The sequence below is a fragment of the Hydractinia symbiolongicarpus genome, chromosome 12 (assembly GCF_029227915.1).
Source record: "Hydractinia symbiolongicarpus strain clone_291-10 chromosome 12, HSymV2.1, whole genome shotgun sequence".
NCBI classification, from domain to species: domain Eukaryota; kingdom Metazoa; phylum Cnidaria; class Hydrozoa; order Anthoathecata; family Hydractiniidae; genus Hydractinia; species Hydractinia symbiolongicarpus.
In genome coordinates this window covers 16815934-16836902 of record NC_079886.1, presented here as the reverse complement: position 1 = coordinate 16836902, position 20969 = coordinate 16815934, and the positions used below count along the sequence as shown (strand labels likewise).

The window sequence follows — 20969 nt, the reverse complement described above, 5'->3', positions numbered from 1 at the left end:
GCTGAAAAATTTGGTTGCAGTGTTGTAAAAGTTAGTTAATCTGGCCCTGGCCCTACTATGTTCATGCTAGCCCTACTATGTTCATACACAGCTCGTGTGCGTTATTAGACTCGTATATGTTCGCACTCAGCCTTTTTTCTGCATTTATGTTATGCTTACATTTAACCTGATATGCGTACAGATACAGTTCGTCTGCATTATCATCTTTATCAGCTGAAACACGTTTCCCATCGGGCATATTAATGACCTTCTTTCAATCCGATCTAGACCGTGTTAGTTCTAAACCTAAACTTCTCTGCACTAAGTTTTTCTTTATAACTTCCTGCCGAGTCTTTCTTGGTCTACCTCTGGGTTTTGTTTCAGCAACCACATAACCATTTTCATATCATTTCTTTCTAACGAATCAAGATTTTCCTGCTCCACTGCCCTTGTCTCCTTACTGTGCAACATAAGACTTCTGATACAGACCACATCACCTTCCTTTTACCTCAATTGAAAAGACTCTGAACTCTCTAAAGTTTTTGAAAAAAGAAATTCCAGCATCCACTTGACTACACAAATTGTCACTTTAAGTGATAGAACTCTTTTTAACTATCTCCAACGAGCAACCATATCATTATTGTACAACATAAAATTACTTTGTTGTCCATAATCTTTTTTGCGACGTTTACAAACAAATTAGATGTCACCTCTTAAACTTCCTCCAATACCTCTGCACTTCTTATTTACCCAATGATTACAAGTATGACAAAAAATTGAGCCTGTGCCTTTCTGTTTTATCAGTCTTGTATATTTTCATATATAGCCTCGTATACATGTTTATATAAAGTCCGTCTAGATTACCAGTGCCATGTATCTTCAAAAGTTTCGAATCTCTTATAACTGATATTCGTATTTTGTCTGGCACACAGGCTGGTTTCACATTAAGAATGCATGAGCTAACGACTAGTGTTGATATTATTGAATATATAACATAATATTCCGTCTTTGTCACTGAAACTAAATGTTTGCCTCACTATGAAGAAAACCCATATAACGCATGCATTCGTATAAAGCTAAAAATGAACATAATAGAGACTAAATACGCACATAAAACTGAAATTGCAACTGAAATTAGTAACAGCCACGAGGATGGGGGTATGCAGGGAACAACCTCCCTGGCACTTAAAACTGCGAGGAAGGCATGACTTACTTACGTGTGATGAGTGCCATATGGTATCGGAAGTCTCGCCTACAGAAGAAACAAAATACAAAGCATGAGGTGATTGCTGTTCGTTTTTGAAAAGTACTTTACTAACAAAAACACCTTGTGTAGTATAATCTGCAAAAAAATTGTACAAAGGTTCAGCTTTTGTAACGTTAACGTAGCACAAAGCGATTTTTAAAATAAGTTGTAGCTCGAACATAATCTGCTTTGTAAAAACTAAACAGAACAATTCGCATTCAAGGACACCTGCACGCACAGGGTAATCTAGGATGTAAAATTTCAACTTTTTAAGAAAAAGTGACTGGAGCAAGTAGTATAAACCGCCGACCAGTCTGTCTAAAAATGTAACGATAAGGTTTTGCCATCACATAAACGCCTGAAAGATGGCAAATGGCCAAGTCAGCCGCATCTTTTTTTGTCTCTCTGATAAGTCTTTACCCTTTTTTTTTTTGCTTTTTTGCTTCTTTGTATTTTTACATATTTTAAAGCTTTAGTTTCAACTTTCCTATGCTTTTAAAATCTTAAATTTATGAGATATTAAGCTACCTATAGCTTAGGTATACTATTTTAGTTGCTCAAAATCCATACTAAAGCGTGTGAAACGTAAAAACTGAAATCATCCCGAAAGGTGTTTCAAAAGTCTATCTTTGCAGCACTACCAACAACAACAATTTATGGCACTTTTGACAACTGTCTGAGGACTTCGCATTTATCCTATTTTTCTTTTCCTGTTTCAACGCTAAAGTCCTCCCAAAAAGGGTGAAAGGAGTAGACTCATTCTTCAAAGATTGCGGAAAGGGTGATACTTATAGACCTTAAACTTTCCTATTATTTTCTAGCATTTCCCAGATAAAAAATTTCCTTTATAAACAATGCAATCGTCGCACCTGCAGATGAATGTTCAACTACAGGTGCGACTTTTAATTTATAACAAACTAATATTATATATATATATATATTATATAAGAATTATTACAACAATTCTTTTTCTCTCGCCACAAATTATCAACTTTAAAAGCAATTCAACTCTATGTCGCGCGGTCAAAAACGATGCAAAACTATAACGAATTTATTTAATCATAAGAAAAAAAATACTAGTCAAATTTGGCTTTTATATTTATGATTTCACAATAACGGGATAAACGTAAAAAAAAGATAATTTCAAAAGAATTCAAAAACCGCACAATCTAATCTCACGTGTAAAGCTACAAGATCAGAGAAGTCAAATCATAAATAGAAACTTTTAATGAAAAATATAAATTTATGCATATAACAATACCATTTGTTTGGCGGAAAAAAATTATTTTTTTTTTTACACTTTCAGCCTCAATATTTGTGTTCTTTTGTAAAATAGTGAAATATATGGTCAGATTTACAGAATGGGATAAATAGTTTTAGAATTAAAAAAAAATACATGCAAAAGTCACCATACGTACGGTCATACATGTATACCAGTAAAAAAAATCAAGAGCTGATTGATATTGTTTGCTGGTAACTCTACAGTTATGTTATTTTGTTCTTCTTATCTATGATGTCAAGATGTTTTTCATTTTTATTAAAATCACCTGCTTCTTATAAACTAGCTTCCTAGCAGTGTCGTATGCATTTGCAAGCGAAGAATGAGAAATTAAAAATACAATTTGAAGATAACCATCAACAATAAATACATCAGAACAAAGCAACGCAATTCACCAATTACATTAAATGCCACCACAAAACAAATAAAACCCACTCCAAATCAACTTAGCTAACTATAAACTTTTAATCCCGCATCATTGTGAATATCTCCATTAAATAAGATTTCTTAAGGTAATGGTGTATAAAGAATATCCTGACATTTCTTGGCCAAAAACTTGTCATCTCATACTTAAAAGAAGATTAAACATCACGTAGATGTCTGCCATGAAATTAACAAATGGCAAAAGAACCATGAAAATAATATGAATATGCTCGCCACTATTATTAGTCAAGTCTTTTTAAAACTTGAAGAACGCATCAGTATAATTGAATTCCAAAAGCAATTTGTCAAACTAACAAGCGATATCCACTTCCTGGGACTATAAAAGAGAAGTGTTTTCCATTTGTACTTATTATTCAACAGTTCGTATATACTGAAGACAAACACAGGTGTATTTAAAACAACTGCACAGAAAAACATTAGAGTTATTGTTATTGTTAGTTTTCTTTGACTGTTATTTTTAGTATGGCGACTTGTATCCATTTCTCTTGTTTTCCTTCGAACGGAAATATATAAGTGTAAATGTAAAATTGATGTCAGTAAAAGACAGAAAAATTCAGCTACAACGACTATCAAATATAGGATATTGAAATGACTCTTTGGCTGAATTGACATTTGAAGTATTTTTGTCTTCCAACTAAAAACGGCACCACCAACGGTACATACAAGGAACAAAAAAATTAACAACTTGTAGGTGAAATTCGTCTTGTTGCAAAATCTGTAAACACGTGGAACTAAAATGACAACATATCTGTCCATAGATATTAGAACTGTCAAAACCCACGAAAATGAAAATGGAAAAAATGTGAAAAATGCAATCAACGGATGAATTAAGCAGTTTACTTGAGGTTCTACTACAAATTCTATCGACTGTACTGGCAATGAAACAGCACCAACAAAAAAATCAGATATGGATAATATAAGAAAGAGATTATCACTCCTTGCTCTTTTTCGCTTCTACAACTTTGTAATCAATACTGCATTAAGAAAAACTATCAACATCGACACTAAAACATAAGCACCAAACAAGACCCATTTTTCTGTGTTGCTTACGTCAGCAATACCTATAAATTCGACAATAAGCCAATCGCATAATGAAAAATTTGACGAATTATTTATCATTCTTAAATGTATGTTCTTTCTGTTGAGCTTTCTTAAGTCAAAGGTGATGTTTGTGCGTTATGTAGCTTATGTATATATATCAAATTAAATTGAAAAAAAAATATTCAAACAAGAAGCAGCTGCGTACAAAGGTACAAACGAAATCGGAACAAAAGATGCACATAAAAAGTTTAAAATATTAGATTAAAATGATATTTATGATGAAAGCTAGGTGGTGCGTCGTTTTCAATAAAAAACATTGATATCTTACGTTTTATTGAAAGGTATTATTGATTAATTTATGAAAGAATTTTATCACCTGTATCGTTTTCATTGTACTTTTACCTAAATTAATCACATTTTGAAACTTTAAGGAGTTAGCAATTTTTAGTACTAGAATCACTTTTTCTCAGAAAAGGGCAAAACTAATAAAGAACACAGATTAATTAGAGTATCAAAACGCATATCATGTGGGCGACATACACCGGTGAATACCAAGAAATTAAGAAGACTAACTGTTAAAGAATTGTTACCACCGAAAGCTTGTCTAAATTTAATAAAATGGATTTGCTGTGAAAAAATCTTATAATGTTATTCTAATAAATGCTTCATACAAATTACACTTTTACACAAATTACGAATTTATGAATGTCGAAAAAGAATATTTTCAAAGCAAAGTATTATAAAAAAGAACTTTTCACACAAGAATAAAACCAAAATGGAAAAAAAGAAGGCCTACCTGAACAAGATCAATATTTTCATAATTCATTACTTCTCCTTCAAATTCGGTTTTTTCCGAGCCAGTGAAGCCATGGACAAGCAACAACGGTTTAGATCTAAATTAATAAGCATCTTTTTTCGTGTACAGATGACAGTTTAAAACAATGCATTCAATGTCTATGTGAAACATCTACAATTTTTAAGTAGCACCAACTTAAAAATATAGATTATGTTGAACTGATGCTAATGAAAATCCTATCGTAACTACGGAGCGTCATATCTGCCAAAAAAGCACCACTACTTTCACTGTTTCTTTATGACGTCCTGCGGATCTGTAGGACGTCCTACTGGTGTCTAGGACGTCCTGCAAACTTCTAGCACTTCCTAAAAATCTCTAGGACGTCCTGCAGCCCTCAGGACGTCCTAAATACCTCTAGGACGTCCTGAAGATCTCTAGGACGTCCTACGGGTCTCTAGGACGTCCTAAATACCTCTAGGACGTCCTGTAGACCTCTAGGACGTCCTTAAGATCTCTAGGACGTCCTGTCACGTGGTACCAGGTTTAAAGTATAGCATTTTAGCTTTCGACCAAAGGGGATATTATCGGCAGTGCGTTTTGTCTGTTATGTCGACATTGGATTTGGATTTTGACTAATGTAAAAGAATTTAAGAAGAAGGGACTTGCAAGGAACGGATTGTGGTGAGTGGCTTTTCATGATTTTTCCCGTTTCTTTTCTTCATTCAGTAAATGTATCATTTGTATTTTCTTTATCTTTAGACTTGGGAAAAAGGTATGAATAGTTCAGGTATTGGGAACTCCAAAAGAGACATTATCACTCGTTTTTTTCGTTGTGGATATCAGTATAAAGACATTTTAGAACTCATGCGCCGGTACCACGATATTTCAATAAGTATGAGAATTTTGCATCGCTTTTTAAAGGAATATGGCCTAAAGCGAAAGTGTGCTGATGTATCAACATCCACGATATTAGACAAGGTCAGACAAGAGATTCAGGAAGTTGGAGGAAACCGTGGATACCGTAGTATATATCAGCATTTGTTAGAAAAAGGAATACAAATACCAACCGGGTTAGTTAGAGCAACTTTAAAAGAGCTAGACCCATCAGGTGTTGAAAGGAGAACAAAGCATCGATTGAAAAGAAGGGTATATAGAACAAATGGTCCAAACGATGTCTGGCACATTGACGGGAACGATAAATTGAAACCCTTCAGGTTTTGTATCCACGGTGGAATCGACGGTTTCAGTCGTAAAATTATTTGGCTAGCTGTTTCAGACACAAACAAGAACCCATTTATTATAGCTCACTATTATACTAGTGCAGTGAAGACTTTATGTGCCGTGCCAAAATTAATTAGAGGGGATAGGGGGACAGAAAATGTGAATGTATGTTGCATCCAACGATTCCTTCGAAGAAATCATCATGATTCATGGAGTGGTTGGAACAGTTTCAAGTACGAAAAATCTGTATCAAATCAACGAATAGAGAAGTGGTGGTCATATTTGAAAAGAAATACCACTCAGTCTTGGATAGATTATTTTAAAGACCTGCGAGACCAGGGACTATATGACGACAGCAATAACATTCATGTTGAAGCATTGAAGTTTTGTTACTACGGTCTCATTTAGTTACATTTAGATCAAGTTAAACATACTTGGAATCACCACAAGATAAGAAGTACAAAATATTCAGAAAGCCCATCTGGAACACCTGACTTAATGTTTTTTCTACCACACAACTACAATGCCATAGATTGTGCATTCGTATTCAATGCAGACGAGCTCGAATTGGCTGAATCCATGTATTCAAAAAAACCTCGAGCTATTCCTTGTCAGAATGAGTTTATAGAACTATCAAATATTTTGATGGAAGAGCAGAATTTGCAGCATCCGCGTTCACGCGAAGAGGCTGAACATATTTATTTATACCTTGTATCGACAATAGAAATGTTGTAATTTTAAATTTTATTTATAAAATTTGTGTGAAATAGAAATGAAAAATACGTACAATTTTATATCTTAAAAAACTGTATTTCAGTAGTAAAAAGAACAAAAACAAAATGATACAATATAAATCACGTCAGAACTTAACAAACATATATTTAACAAAACACAACTGAGTCTTATTAAACCACGTAACCTTATTGTGTACTTTTGAATCTTGTCGGTGATGACTCAACCAAAAGAAATGTCACAAGTTAAAGAGGTCATAGCCAAAAAAGGAAAGCAAATGTTGAAACATTTCTTCGAAACCAACAAGAATAATCTATCGTTATAAAATCATACACATTCAAAAATAAAACAAAAATAGAATATACTTCCAAAAATACGCTGTTTCATTTTGCTAAAACTATTTCCTTTCAAAATAAGGTAAAAATACTACACAATGTGTCAAGCGAATATTTAAACCTATGTATGAAAATTTAAACAAATAAATGTTAAAGACTAAAAAATAACATACTCTTTTCCGTAAGTTAACAAAAAGATTCGTAAAAGACTAAAAAGATATTGTCTCAATAAGAACAAAAAGTGTGTTCACATAAACAGAGTGTATCCAAAAAGTATGAAATTCAAAATCAATCAAGAATACTTAAACCATCATACACAGACCAATGGTCATTGCTGTTGAAATGGACATTCAAACTGGTTTGAAATTGCGTAAATGATTGAAATTGACGTGGTAGGATTAAAATTTTGAAGCATGTTTTCGCTAGAGGATACAAGCATTTTGGATTCTGATCAACAAATTCAACTTTTATTGAAGACGTAGGTAACAAACTTGACGATCCTGTTATAAATCCAACCAATAAAAGCAACTCTGATTTTGTACAACTTCTAATATAGCGATTAAGATATGTGCTGATTATTCGGCCCTGTGGGCATGTTTCATTAAAAAAAATCTGTTCAATTAGTGATTCTGCAGTTGGAGTACAAGTTGAATAAAGTGAATCAATCATACTTTCACTCAATTTCTGCCAAAATGACCCCATACCTTTAACAATATATTTCATTGGTAGATATGGTCTGTTTATCAAAGCAGTGTTCGCAGCTTTCAAACATAATGCCAATACGTTATTTGTTTTTGGCTTATCGAAAACGTTATAACTGTAAAGGACGTCGACTATAGGTTGATCACTTGTCTCTTCTTCTTTGGAAAATCGCAATATTGTTTCTGTCTCATATGGTTTGACAAAATTGAGAAAGGAACATAGTAATTGTTGTTTATCAACACGATCAAACAAAAGTTTCTTCACAGTGCTTTTACACAGTTGCAAAGGGAAAATAGCATACTGAATGAAAGCATGGTTTACAATACTTCCAATTATTTCCAACTCCTCTTCATCAACACAGTCATCAAGTGGTACTTTTTCCATAACACCGTCCATTTTCTCAAAAAGTTTTTTATAAAACTCAGCATAACAATCCTTTGTAACACCATCTCCATAAGCTTCCTCGCCACTAAATCTAAATGTAGCTTTATGTGAAATAGTTCCACGCTTTTTGTAAATATCAATTAACTCTTGGTACACATTATCTCTGGAAATATCAAAATACAAAGTAGAGTTATTTAGCTTTGATAGTTCATTTGCACAAAAGTCTTGCAGGCTATCAAATTTTTTTTTAGATTCACCAGATTTGTATTCCAACAACATTTCTGACTGAAGATTCCTATTTTCAACAAGATTATCATTCACATAATTCTTTTGTTCAGCAACAGGTGGTGGAACAACATCGTCATCATCTGATACAGTGATTGTAGCATAACCACGAAACCCAACTGTTCCACCTGGTGTCATAGGTGTTGGTGTTTCCTCTTCATTAACATTAAATATGCCAGAGAATACTTTTTCATCTGGAGAAACTTTGTGTCGATCAAAATTGATTAAGGTAAAATGTTCTGGCTGTAAAGATAGTCCTCCAACCCAATCATACACCTGAGTAAATTTAGCAGTATCATGAAATAGACGTGCTTTATTTCCTATAACAGGATGGCGTATGGATATTGTGACATGTGCCTCACTAAGATCAGGTTCTGGCATGACTCGATTCTTTCTTATGTTCATAATATCAATTAATCGACGTTCTTTTACAGCTACAGTATCCTCTATTTCTTTAGTTTCATTTAAAAATGATTGTAGTTGTTTATTTTCGTTTTTACCATCACTTTTCTTTTTATCGGCCTCTAGTGACGTATTATAAGCTTCATCAATTTCATCTCTCAATCTTTTGCGTTCTACGGATGAACCTAACAGAATAGGACGGTTATTATCTTCATCACCAACTAAATTAATATTAGCAACTTTATGAGTATTGAAAGGACTTTCAAATAAAACATCGTCGTCTTGGTCATCCTCAAAGATATTGCTCTTTAACTTTGTGAACAAACTGGACAAAATGGATTTCTTTTTTATTTTGAGATAAATGCGAATATGTTTCAGATTATGTTCTTCAACATAACTCTCTAATGTCAAATCATCACTTAGCTTGTCACCAGAGAAACTACCAAGATATGTTTCAAACAGTGACAATGAACCCAAAACTGGATTGTTATCCTTTGGAAAAAAGGTTTTATGCAATTGTTCTTTTATACCACTCATAGTAATGTCCCCAGGTAAGGAAAGTTTTCTAGATCCACCAGTACATTTCACATAAGAATATTTTTTTAATCTCTCATTAAAGTTCTGCGAACCAACATTTACAGTAAATGAAAGTTTATTTGGTTTCTCCATTGCATGACCATTTCTAATGGCAGCAGCTAATTCAGCCTTAACTTTATCTTTTTCACAGTCAGATAATTTGGCTTTACCATGTTTTGTATAAGCTCTGACGGCAAGGATATCTCCTAATGCTGTCAAACCCATTGATTTCATCATTTTGTCAGTGGATGCATTGATAGCTTCACCATCCATCTGAAACAGACAATAGAAATAATAATAAAATGTTTGGATATATTATTATCTATCTATCTACCAAGTGGTAAGAAAATAAAATTATTAGTAACCAATACCTTGTTGGTTCTCAAAGTATCTACTGTAGGATTGTCCACACCTCTTTTAATCAGAAATTGGCAGATCTATAAAATAACAAAAAAGTGGGGGATCAGACAGGACAGTTTAGCTAGCTAAACTTTTCAGTTTTGATAGCTATGCAGCTAGCTACAAAGTAAATCACAAGATTTGGATATCTCATTACTTACTTCTTCGACTGACACTGTTGCCATAATCAATATAGTCCTTTCTGCGTCCGTGTCAAAGGAAAGCAATATCTTGTTAAAATCAATTTCTCACAATGTCATTATTCGAAATCGCAGCCATTAGAGCAAATACGACATTAGTATTAAAAAATATAAGCTTAGAAAATCTTCTTTGCTTCTAATATTATTAGTTATACGTAGACGCCACAAAACCATGTGGTTATTCCCTAGGACGTCCTAGCGATCTCTAGGACGTCCTAGAGCCCCGTAGGACGTCCTAAATATACTTAGGACGTCTTGAGACCCTTAAGACGTCCTAGAGCCCCGTAGGACGTCCTAGATATTTCTAGGACGTCCTAGAGAACCTGTAGGACGTCGTAGAGACCCTTAGGACGTCCTAGAGAACCTGTAGGACGTCCTAGAGCCCCGTAGTGCGTTCTAGATATTCCTAGGACGTCCTAGAGAATCTGTAGGACGTCCTAGATATTCTTAGGACGTCTTAGATTCACTTAGGACGTCCTAGAGTCCCGTAGGTCATCCTAGACACCCTGTAGGACGTCCTAGAGGACTGCAGGACGTCCTAGAGATTTTTAGGACGTGCTAGAAGTTTGCAGGCCGTCCTAGACACCCGTAGGACGTCCTACAGATCCGCAGGACGTCATAAAGAAACTGTGAAAGTAGTGGTGCGATTTTTGGCAGATATGACGCTCCGTACGTAACTGCTATATATAGACAGCCTCAATTTGGAAACTTCAGATTTTAGTAAAAAGAAGAATACACACAAAAATAAGACTTATAATTTTTTCATGAACTTCAGAAAAAAATAATAATACTGTAGATACAAGCATTAACTTCATTTAAAGGGGAGCTAAGAGGAAAACAGTTTAGGAAACACTGGTGCTTATTTTAAAACCGTAACAGCGGCAGTTCCTTTAGCAAAAATCTCTTTATGTAAGAAAAAATTTTTTTTTTGACTTCTGTCAAATCTCAGTTAAATCAAATGAAATCTCACTGAGATGACATGTTCTGATATTTATACATATAATAATATAATATAATATAATATAATATAATATAATATAATATAATATAATATAATATAATATAATATAATATAATATACAATATGAACATTACCTTGCACTTGCTGGATATTTTTTTAACAACCAAGTTAAATCAAAGATATAACTAAACTAAGAAGATCACATCACATAACCAAATATTTCATTGTATCTTATATATGCCGGGATATTTTTACGAAAGAAGGTTGCCTTTCTATAAAGCTATCTTTTTGTTTAAAAAACCAACCTGGTACAGCGGATTATTTAAAGGAAATAATTCTGCTATAACTGCTGCGTTATGTCAAAAGGCTACCTAGTCACACTGAACACAGCATTACTAGGTTAAAACTACCCTAGGATTCCATTAGCTAGTAGCAGTATACTGCAGTGTTACAGTACCCTAAATAGGGTGGCAGTAGACCCCCTTTCACTCATCTCGATGTTGTAAATGTTAGGTATTAAATCTGGAGGCAGTATAATCACTCCTTGAAAATGATGGAGGGGGGGTTCTTCTCAACAACACTGTGGAGCGTTTCGCTTTAAGTAAGGTGAGTAAACTTGTTATAAAACATATTGACAAACTTTGTAATCTGGTAAATGTAATTATCCATTTACGCCCTGACAACTCAAAAACATAAAATGAATGTCTTTTGGTCCTTACCTAGCAAGCTATAGGTAGCTATAAAAAGCTTTTCATATGGAGCCAAAAAATGCGAACTGCACAATAAAAAGTGTAAAAAAAGAACAGGGCATTAAGAAGATGTGTCGTTGTGTTTGTCTCCTTGATCAGCCATTTTTTATAATTTGAGTTTGTTAAAATATTACCAACATTACAAAAAACTTCCAATACTGATGGAACGTATGTTAAAGTTTCTTGGTCTAGGTACCACATTCACAGCTGTCTTTTGTCACCATTGGTTATAAAATTAACTTTCAGCTCTAGAATTTACATACGATTTAAGTAATTTAGTGATGGCTGGTAACCAAGAACTTCTAACATAAGAAAATCTATCACCTAATTTATAGGGCTACTGGGTACATTATCCTGTCACTTTTTCCATGATTAATTTTTATTAATTAAAATATTACATTACTTGAGTTTCCTGTTATGTAAATGGTTGAATAATTCTAAAAAGGGCTACTGGGCACACATAAGCATTACATGCTATTTACGTTAAGCATCACAATATGCTTGTTCTGTCAGTGATGTTGACCGTGGAGTTCAATACTGGTATACTGAAATGCACATCTGAAAGTTTAAGCCCAAAAAACATTTTTTTACTTTACAACTTGCATTTAGTCCTTGGCAAGATTTTTTTTGGTTCTCTTAGCATTGTTTTGTATAAAAAGTCCTAACAATCACTGTCAGAAGAATACTATACCTATATTCAAAAGAATATTTAAAGAAACCAACAGCTGCTGATTGGCCAGAAGAGAAAATATAAACACACCTGAACAGATTCAACAAGTTCTCGATGATTATCCTTTAAAATATCTAAAAAAAGAAAAATTACTATCCAACTTGTGTGATGAAAACCAATCACAAGACAACATATTATAGAAACGTAAGGATGCAATCCTCGACAACATCCATTACAAAACTGATTCAACCAGATAACAAAACAACAACAATGACAACAAAAATTTATACCTTCAATACCAATTGCAACAGTTTCTTGGTTAAAACAATCATCAATTCCTTGCACTTTTGTTAAAAAATATTTCGGTGAAACTTTGTCCTTATCAAATAAGTACTTTGTTCTTTTTGCATCTGTTTCTAAAATTACCACAGTTAAAAACGATTACAATGTTAAAAAGGGATAATTACTACCTAAATGAGAAAAGGAAATGTATTTGACAAAAACTTATGGGTATGATAAAAGCCCAGATTTTATACGACTATGATTGCATAACCTAATTCTTATTTGGAACATACTTATGGAGCGTTCTGTTATACTGGAGCACATATTTACACCCATTGTGTATTAGAAAATGTAGATCATATCATATATACTACTTGTATTGTTCCATCGACTAGTAACAAACAAAAACTATACCTAATGGGTGATTAAATTCTTCGAAGTGTGTAGGATTAGTGCGATAACAGCTTTTTCCATATCTGCAATTGGATTTTTCACAGCCATCTGATAACTTTCTTTTAACACTGTCACTTGTTTTTGAGCTGCTGGATGTCATCTCTTATTTCATTATTATATATCTATATAACAACACTAGTATAACACAAGTATTAGTAATTCAAGTATTAGTAATTCAAGTATTAGTATTATCAGTATTAGGCAAATGATAATTAAAACACAGTAAACATTGTGGCTTCCATTTACCTTACTCGATAACGAATAATGCTGATTAGCTTGCGAATTTTTTCATAGACCCTAATATCTGAGGTTACGCTTCATCAGAATTAATAGTTTATTTCACGGGAGAAAAAATAATTAAAAAGGCCTTTTTTAAATATTTTTTGCCTTGTATTTCGCTGCTCTAAGATTATTGTTCTACCCTATTATGTGTGATTTCAGTAAAATTACTAAAGTTCCTTAGTTCCTCAGGCGACTTAATAGCACACCCCTATAAAGTTTGTTTCAAAAAAAAAAATAAAAAAAAAATGATACAGTCATTGGAGTCAGATATTGACGTATTTAGGGTTTATCATGTTAACAAAAAGACGCTTGCTAAAATGCAACTTTCCTGTGCTATCATTAAGTGAATTTTCTTACTCATGGACATTATTGTTTATAAAAATTCTTTGTACATAATTTAAAAAAGTCTTTTGTCAAGATTCAGATGTTGATATATAATATCAAATACCCTGAAACCAATCTAATAAAATGCAAGTCATTAAATATCACTTCACATTTATATTGGAAATACTAAAGACAAAAACTAACTTAAATATTCTGCAAATCATTAAAAAATGTAAGTCAATATAACAAGCAAAATCAAAATAGGGATTAACAAAAGAAATTAAGATATGCATTTTATGACATCGAAAAAAACCTACAACTTCAGGGGCATAATCAAAAAATCATTTTGTCAGTTATTCCATCCTTCGCTCCACCTGCAGGTGCATTTTAATAATTTGCCTCAATTAACGATAATTAACGTTATTGAATTCTGCACACTTTTTCCTTAAAAAAATCTAAAGGTAATAATTAAATGCAATTCCTGTCTTGTAGTTTTGCAATTCCTTTAATATAGCATTTAGCTTCGGCTGCAGCAAAGAAATTAAACAAACACTTTTTTCAAGATTTTATCGTATATCAATATGCTCTGTGTGTATGCACGGCCAAGGTGGATGAGTTTATTTTCTTTTAAATAGCTGAAAAAATATGTCCGTTTGTTAATTCTTTTGATAATGTGGCCTAACGGCAATGCATTAGACTAACAGTCCTTCAGCGAAGCCATTCCATGGCACTTATGAGTTGAGCCTAAATAACTCAAATACAGGTAAAAATAACTGGTGACAACTCCCAATCTCCTGGAACCAAAATAGCACTAACTCCATAAAGCTAGGTAACGTTTTGGAATCGCCTGGTGGTGACGTCATAAATTACCTTTTAAATTCCCCATATCTTTGTCAAATACAAATGTGCTAATTGATATGGACTCAGGTATGAACACTTTTTCTAAATTTTCTTGAACTCTGACTGCACCAGCATGCTAAATAATGCGGCTAGTAAATTTTAAACACTCTTCAATTGGCATATATGTGGGTGCACAAAAACAACAAAATAATGAATGGAAACCAGATCACTACTTGATGTGATCTAATGTTCGAATCACATATTCAACACAAATTTCATTTTTAAAAAACACAACATTTAATAGCTATTAATTCGTTGTCACTTTGCTTGATGGAACTTTTGTATTAAAATTAAATCTAAAAATTTACCTACAAGGAAGAATGATTCGAGTTTTGACAATTTTGTAAAATTTGAACTTATCCAAACACTAAATAAAAAAATTCTCAAGCATTGAAACAAAAGAAAATATATATGATTAAGAAAGGTGATTAAATCAAGATATACCCCTGCGTCTTTTGAAACCAATCATTCTCCACCAAGGTGGCTGTGTGAATTACAATACGTAATCCGTTTGTATACAACAACAACATCATTTTACTACAAAGAAAACAAGAACAATCAACAATAAACAATATTTACAACCTTCCTACTACAAGCCGCTTTCCATTATGGTGTGTTTAGCCACAGTCACTAGCGGTTGCTAAGAGGGCCACGACTGGGTTGTGATAACTTTGGACTTTCAAGCGTTTGCAGACACCCAACCTTTAAACAACCAATAAAAATTCAGAAAATGCAGGCACCTTTAATGTAAAGGAATTTAAGCATATCGAGCACCGACACTTAAACGTTAGGAGCTGCTGCTATGAGCACTCGCGAAAAAAACACAGCTCTTTTTTGTCGTGACAACGAGCGCTGAAAAATTTGGTTGCAGTGTTGTAAAAGTTAGTTAATCTGGCCCTGGCCCTACTATGTTCATGCTAGCCCTACTATGTTCATACACAGCTCGTGTGCGTTATTAGACTCGTATATGTTCGCACTCAGCCTTTTTTCTGCATTTATGTTATGCTTACATTTAACCTGATATGCGTACAGATACAGTTCGTCTGCATTATCATCTTTATCAGCTGAAACGCGTTTCCCATCGGGCATATTAATGACCTTCTTTCAATCCGATCTAGACCGTGTTAGTTCTAAACCTAAACTTCTCTGCACTAAGTTTTTCTTTATAACTTCCTGCCGAGTCTTTCTTGGTCTACCTCTGGGTTTTGTTTCAGCAACCACATAACCATTTTCATATCATTTCTTTCTAACGAATCAAGATTTTCCTGCTCCACTGCCCTTGTCTCCTTACTGTGCAACATAAGACTTCTGATACAGACCACATCACCTTCCTTTTACCTCAATTGAAAAGACTCTGAACTCTCTAAAGTTTTTGAAAAAAGAAATTCCAGCATCCACTTGACTACACAAATTGTCACTTTAAGTGATAGAACTCTTTTTAACTATCTCCAACGAGCCACCATATCATTATTGTACAACATAAAATTACTTTGTTGTCCATAATCTTTTTTGCGACGTTTACAAACAAATTAGATGTCACCTCTTAAACTTCCTCCAATACCTCTGCACTTCTTATTTACCCAATGATTACAAGTATGACAAAAAATTGAGCCTGTCTTTCTGTTTTATCAGTCTTGTATATTTTCATATATAGCCTCGTATATATGTTTATATAAAGTCCGTCTAGATTACCAGTGCCATGTATCTTCAAAAGTTTCGAATCTCTTATAACTGATATTCGTATTTTGTCTGGCACACAGGCTGGTTTCATATTAAGAATGCATGAGCTAACGACTAGTGTTGATATTATTGAATATATCACATTATATTCCGTCTTTGTCACTGAAACTAAATGTTTGCCTAACTATGAAGAAAACCCATATAGCGCATGCATTCGTATAAAGCTAAAAATGAACATAATAGAGACTAAATACGCACATAAAAGGTGCAACTGAAATTAGTAACAGCCACGAGGATGGGGGTATGCTGGGAACTACCTCCCTGGCACTTAAAACTGCGAGGAAGGCATGACTTACTTACGTGTGATGAGTGCCATATGGTATCGGAAGTCTCGCCTACAGAAGAAACAAAATACAAAGCATGAGGTGATTGCTGTTCGTTTTTGAAAAGTACTTTACTAACAAAAACACCTTGTGTAGTATAATCTGCAAAAAAATTGTACAAAGGTTCAGCTTTTGTAACGTTTACGTAGCTCGAACATAATCTGCTTTGTAAAAACTAAACAGAACAATTCGCATTCAAGGACACCTGCACGCACAGGGTAATCTGGGATGTAAAATTTCAACGTTTTAAGAAAAAGTGACTTGAGCAAGTAGTATAAACCGCCGACCAGTCTGTCTAAAAATATAACGATAAGGTTTTGCCATCACATAAACGCCTGAAAGATGGCAAATGGCCAAGTCAGCCGCATCCTTTTTTGTCTCTCTGATAAGTCTTTACCCTTTTTTTTTTTTGCTTTTTTGCTTCTTTGTATTTTTACATATTTTAAAGTTTTAGTTTCAACTTTCCTATGCTTTTAAAATCTTAAATTCATGAGATATTAAGCTACCTATAGCCTAGGTATACTATTTTAGTTGCTCAAAATCCATACTAAATCGTGTGAAACGTAAAAACTGAAATCATCCCGAAAGGAGTTTCAAAATTCTATCTTTGCAGCACTACCAACAACAACAATTTATGGCACTTTTGACAACTGTCTGAGGACTTCGCATTTATCCTATTTTTCTTTTCCTGTTTCAACGCTAAAGTCCTCCCAAAAAGGATGAAAGGGAGTAGAACTCATTCTTCAAAGATTGCGGAAAGGGTGATACTTATAGACCTTAAACTTTACTATTATTTTCTAGCATTTCCCAGATAAAAAATTTCCTTTATAAACAATGCAATCGTCGCACCTTCAGATGAATGTTCAACTACAGGTGCGACTTTTAATTTATAACAAACTAATATTATATATATATATATATATATATATTATATAAGAATTATTACAACAATTCTTTTTCTCTCGCCACAAATTAACAACTTTAAAAGCAATTCAACTCTATGTCGCGCGGTCAAAAACGATGCGAAACTATAACGAATTTATTTAATCATAAGAAAAAAAATACTAGTCAAATTTGGCTTTTATTTTTATGATTTCACAATAACGGGATAAACGTAAAAAAAAGATAATTTCAAAAGAATTCAAAAACCGCACAATCTAATCTCACGTGTAAAGCTACAAGATCAGAGAAGTCAAATCATAAATAGAAACTTTAAATGAAAAGTATAAATTTATGCATATAACAATACCATTTGTTTGGCGGAAAAAATTTAATTTTTTTTTTACACTTTCAGCCTCAATATTTGTGTTCTTTTGTAAAATAGTGAAATATATGGTCAGATTTACAGAATGGGATAAATAGTTTTAGAATTAAAAAAAAATACATGTAAAAGTCACCCTACGTACGGTCATACATGTATACCAGTAAAAAAAATCAAGAGCTGATTGATATTGTTTGCTGGTAACTCTACAGTTATGTGATTTTGTTCTTCTTATCTATGATGTCAAGATGTTTTTCATTTTTATTAAAATCACCTGCTTCTTATAAACTAGCTTCTTAGCAGTGTCGTATGCATTTGCAAGCGATGAATGAGAAATTAAAAATACAATTTGAAGATAACCATCAACAATAAATACATCAGAACAAAGCAACGCAATTCACCAATTACATTAAATGCCACCACAAAACAAATAAAACCCACTTAAAATCAACTTAGCTAACTATAAGCTTTTAATCCCGCATCATTGTGAATATCTCCATTAAATAAGATTTCTTAGGGTAATGGTGTATAAAGAATATCCTGACATTTCTTGGCCAAAAACTTGTCATCTCATACTTAAAAGAAGATTAAACATCACGTAGATGTCTGCCATGAAATTAACAAATGGCAAAAGAACCATGAAAATAATATGAATATGCTCGCCACTATTATTAGTCAAGTCTTTTTAAAACTTGAAGAACGCATCAGTATAATTGAATTCCAAAAGCAATTTGTCAAACTAACAAGCAATGTCCACTTCCTGGGACTATAAAAGAGAAGTGTTTTCCATTTGTACTTATTATTCAACAGTTCGTATATACTGAAGCCAAACAATGGTGTGTTTAAAAGTACCGCACAGAAAAACATTAGAGTTATTGTTATTGTTAGTTTTCTTTGACTGTTATTTTTAGTATGGCGACTTGTATCCATTTCTCTTGTTTTCCTTCGAACGGAAATATATAAGTGTAAATGTAAAATTGACGTCAGTAAAAGACAAAAAAATTCAGCTACAGCGACTAACAAATATAGGATATTGAAATGACTCTTTGGCTGAATTGACATTTGAAGTATTTTTTTCTTCCAACTTATAACGGCACCATAAACGGTACATGCAAGGAACACAAAAATTAACAACTTGTAGGTGAAATTCGTCTTCTTGCAAAATCTGTGAACACGTGGAACTAAAATGGCAACATATCTGTCCATAGATATTAGAACTGTCAAAACCCACGAAAATGAAAATAGAAAAAATGTGAAAAATTCAATCAACGGATGAATTAAGCAGTTTACTTGAGGTTCTACTACAAATTCTATCGACTGTACTGGCAATGAAACAGCACCAACAAAAAAATCAGATATGGATAATATAAGAAAGAGATTATCACTCTTTGCTCTTTTTCGCTTCAACAACTTTGTAATCAATACTGCATTAAGAAAAACTATCAACATCGACACTAAAACATAAGCACCAAACAAGACCCATTTTTCTGTGTTGCTTACGTCAGCAATACCTATAATTTCGACAATAAGCCAATCGCATGATGAAAAATTTGACGAATTATTTATCATTCTTAAATGTATGTCCTTTCTGTTGACCTTTCTTAAGTCAAAGGTGATGTATGTGCGTTATGCAGCTTATGTATATATATCAAATTAAATTAAAAAAATATATATATTCAAAGAAGCAGCTGCGGAAGGTACAAACGAAATCGGAACAAAAGATGCACATAAAAAGTTTGAAATATTACATTGAAATGAATTTATGATGAAAGCTAGGTGGTGCGTCGTTTTCAATAAAAAAACGTTGATATCTTACGTTTTATTGAAAGGTATTATTGATTAATTTATGAGAGAGTTGCACAGTTTTATCACCTGTATCCTTTTCATTGTACTTTTACCTATATTAATCACATTTTGCAACTTTAAGGAGTTAGCAATTTTTAGTGCTAGAATCACTTTTTCTCAGAAAAGGGCAAAACTAATAAAGAACACAGATTAATTAGAGTATCAAAACGCATATCATGTGGTCGACATACACCGGTGAATACCAAGAAATTAAGAAGACTAACTGTTAAAGAATTGTTACCACCGAAAGCTTGTCTAAATTTAATAAAATGGATTTGCCGTGAAAAAATCTTATAATGTTATTCTAATAAATGCTTCATACATATTACACTTTAAAAGTTTTTTACCATAAACAAATTTATGAATGTCGAAAAAGAATATTTTCAAAGCAAAGTATTATAAAAAAGAACTTTTCACACAAGAATAAAACCAAAATGAAAAAAAAAGAAGGCCTACCTGAACAAGATCAACATTTTCATAATTCATTGCTTCTCCTTCAAATTCCGTTTTTTCCGAGCCAGTGAAACCATGGACAAGCAACAACGGTTTAGATCTAAAATAATAAGCAACTTTTTCGTGTACAGATGACAGTTTAAAACAATGCATTCAATGTGTATGTGAAACATCTACAATTTTTAAGAAGCACCAACTTAAAAATATAGATTATGTTGAGCTGATGTTAATGAAAATCCTATCGTAACTGCCATATATAGACAGCCTCAATTTTGCAACTTCAGATTTTAGTAAAAAGAAGAATACACACAAAATAAGACTTATAATTTTTTCTTGAACTTCAGAAAAAAAAAATAATACTGTAGATACAAGCATTAACTTCATTTAAAGGGGAGCTAAGAAGAAAACAGTTTAGGAGAAGTCTATTCTTGCCTAACACTGTGCTTATTTTAAAACTATAACAGCGGCAGTTCCTTCAGCAAAAAGCTCTTTATGTAAGAAAAATTTTACTCATCTCACTGAGATGACATGTTCTGATATTTATATAAATACAACTTAAATGTTACATATATACTAATATAATATAATATAATATAATATAATATAATATAATATAATATAATATAATATAATACAATATACAATATACAATATACAATATAAACATTACCTTGCACTTGCTGGATATTTTTTTAACAACCAAGT

At 32.9% G+C, this 20969-nt stretch overlaps 3 protein-coding genes across 6 annotated transcripts in view; all 3 read right to left on the bottom strand.

Annotated features, from left to right (window-relative positions):
- The window catches only part of LOC130621998 (uncharacterized), a 21376-nt gene extending 407 nt beyond the window's left edge, over positions 1-20969 (bottom strand). Inside the window, exons 1-5 of one of the 4 annotated variants that reach the window (XM_057437391.1) lie at positions 18978-20182; positions 16683-16717; positions 15087-15179; positions 4786-4882; positions 1193-1231 (exon numbers count right to left, since the gene is read on the bottom strand). In XM_057437391.1, the coding sequence (XP_057293374.1) occupies positions 1193-1231; positions 4786-4882; positions 15087-15179; positions 16683-16717; positions 18978-19535 (822 nt within the window). In that variant the 5' untranslated portion in view covers positions 19536-20182. Of the gene's footprint in view, positions 1-1192; positions 1232-4785; positions 4883-14080; positions 15180-16682; positions 16718-18977; positions 20183-20267; positions 20365-20934 lie in introns of those variants that run through there. The other 3 variants (XM_057437392.1, XR_008980974.1, XR_008980976.1) reach the window with 3 other exon arrangements.
- LOC130621994 (uncharacterized) lies at positions 7244-10176 on the bottom strand. Its single transcript, XM_057437388.1, has 2 exons — positions 9794-10176; positions 7244-9695 (listed from the first exon to the last, which is right to left on the bottom strand). The coding sequence occupies exon 2, from the start codon at positions 9693-9695 to the stop codon at positions 7362-7364; it is 2334 nt and encodes a 777-aa protein (XP_057293371.1). The 5' UTR covers positions 9794-10176; the 3' UTR covers positions 7244-7361.
- Positions 11288-13897, bottom strand: LOC130622001 (uncharacterized). The gene is made up of 3 exons (XM_057437395.1): positions 13098-13897; positions 12692-12817; positions 11288-12535 (listed from the first exon to the last, which is right to left on the bottom strand). The coding sequence occupies exons 1-3, from the start codon at positions 13234-13236 to the stop codon at positions 12441-12443; spliced, it is 360 nt and encodes a 119-aa protein (XP_057293378.1). The 5' UTR covers positions 13237-13897; the 3' UTR covers positions 11288-12440.

What these genes read in the sequence shown, in the direction of transcription:
- LOC130621994 (XM_057437388.1), bottom strand. Translation starts at nt 9,695, where the DNA reads ATGGATGGTGAAGCTATCAATGCATCCACTGACAAAATGATGAAATCA.
- LOC130622001 (XM_057437395.1), bottom strand. Translation starts at nt 13,236, where the DNA reads ATGACATCCAGCAGCTCAAAAACAAGTGACAGTGTTAAAAGAAAGTTA. An exon ending in AGAATTTAATCACCCATTAG is followed by an intron (nt 12,818 to 13,097) that starts GTATAGTTTTTG and finishes TGGTAATTTTAG; the next exon opens with AAACAGATGCAAAAAGAACA. An exon ending in TGTTGCAATTGGTATTGAAG is followed by an intron (nt 12,536 to 12,691) that starts GTATAAATTTTT and finishes TTCTTTTTTTAG; the next exon opens with ATATTTTAAAGGATAATCAT.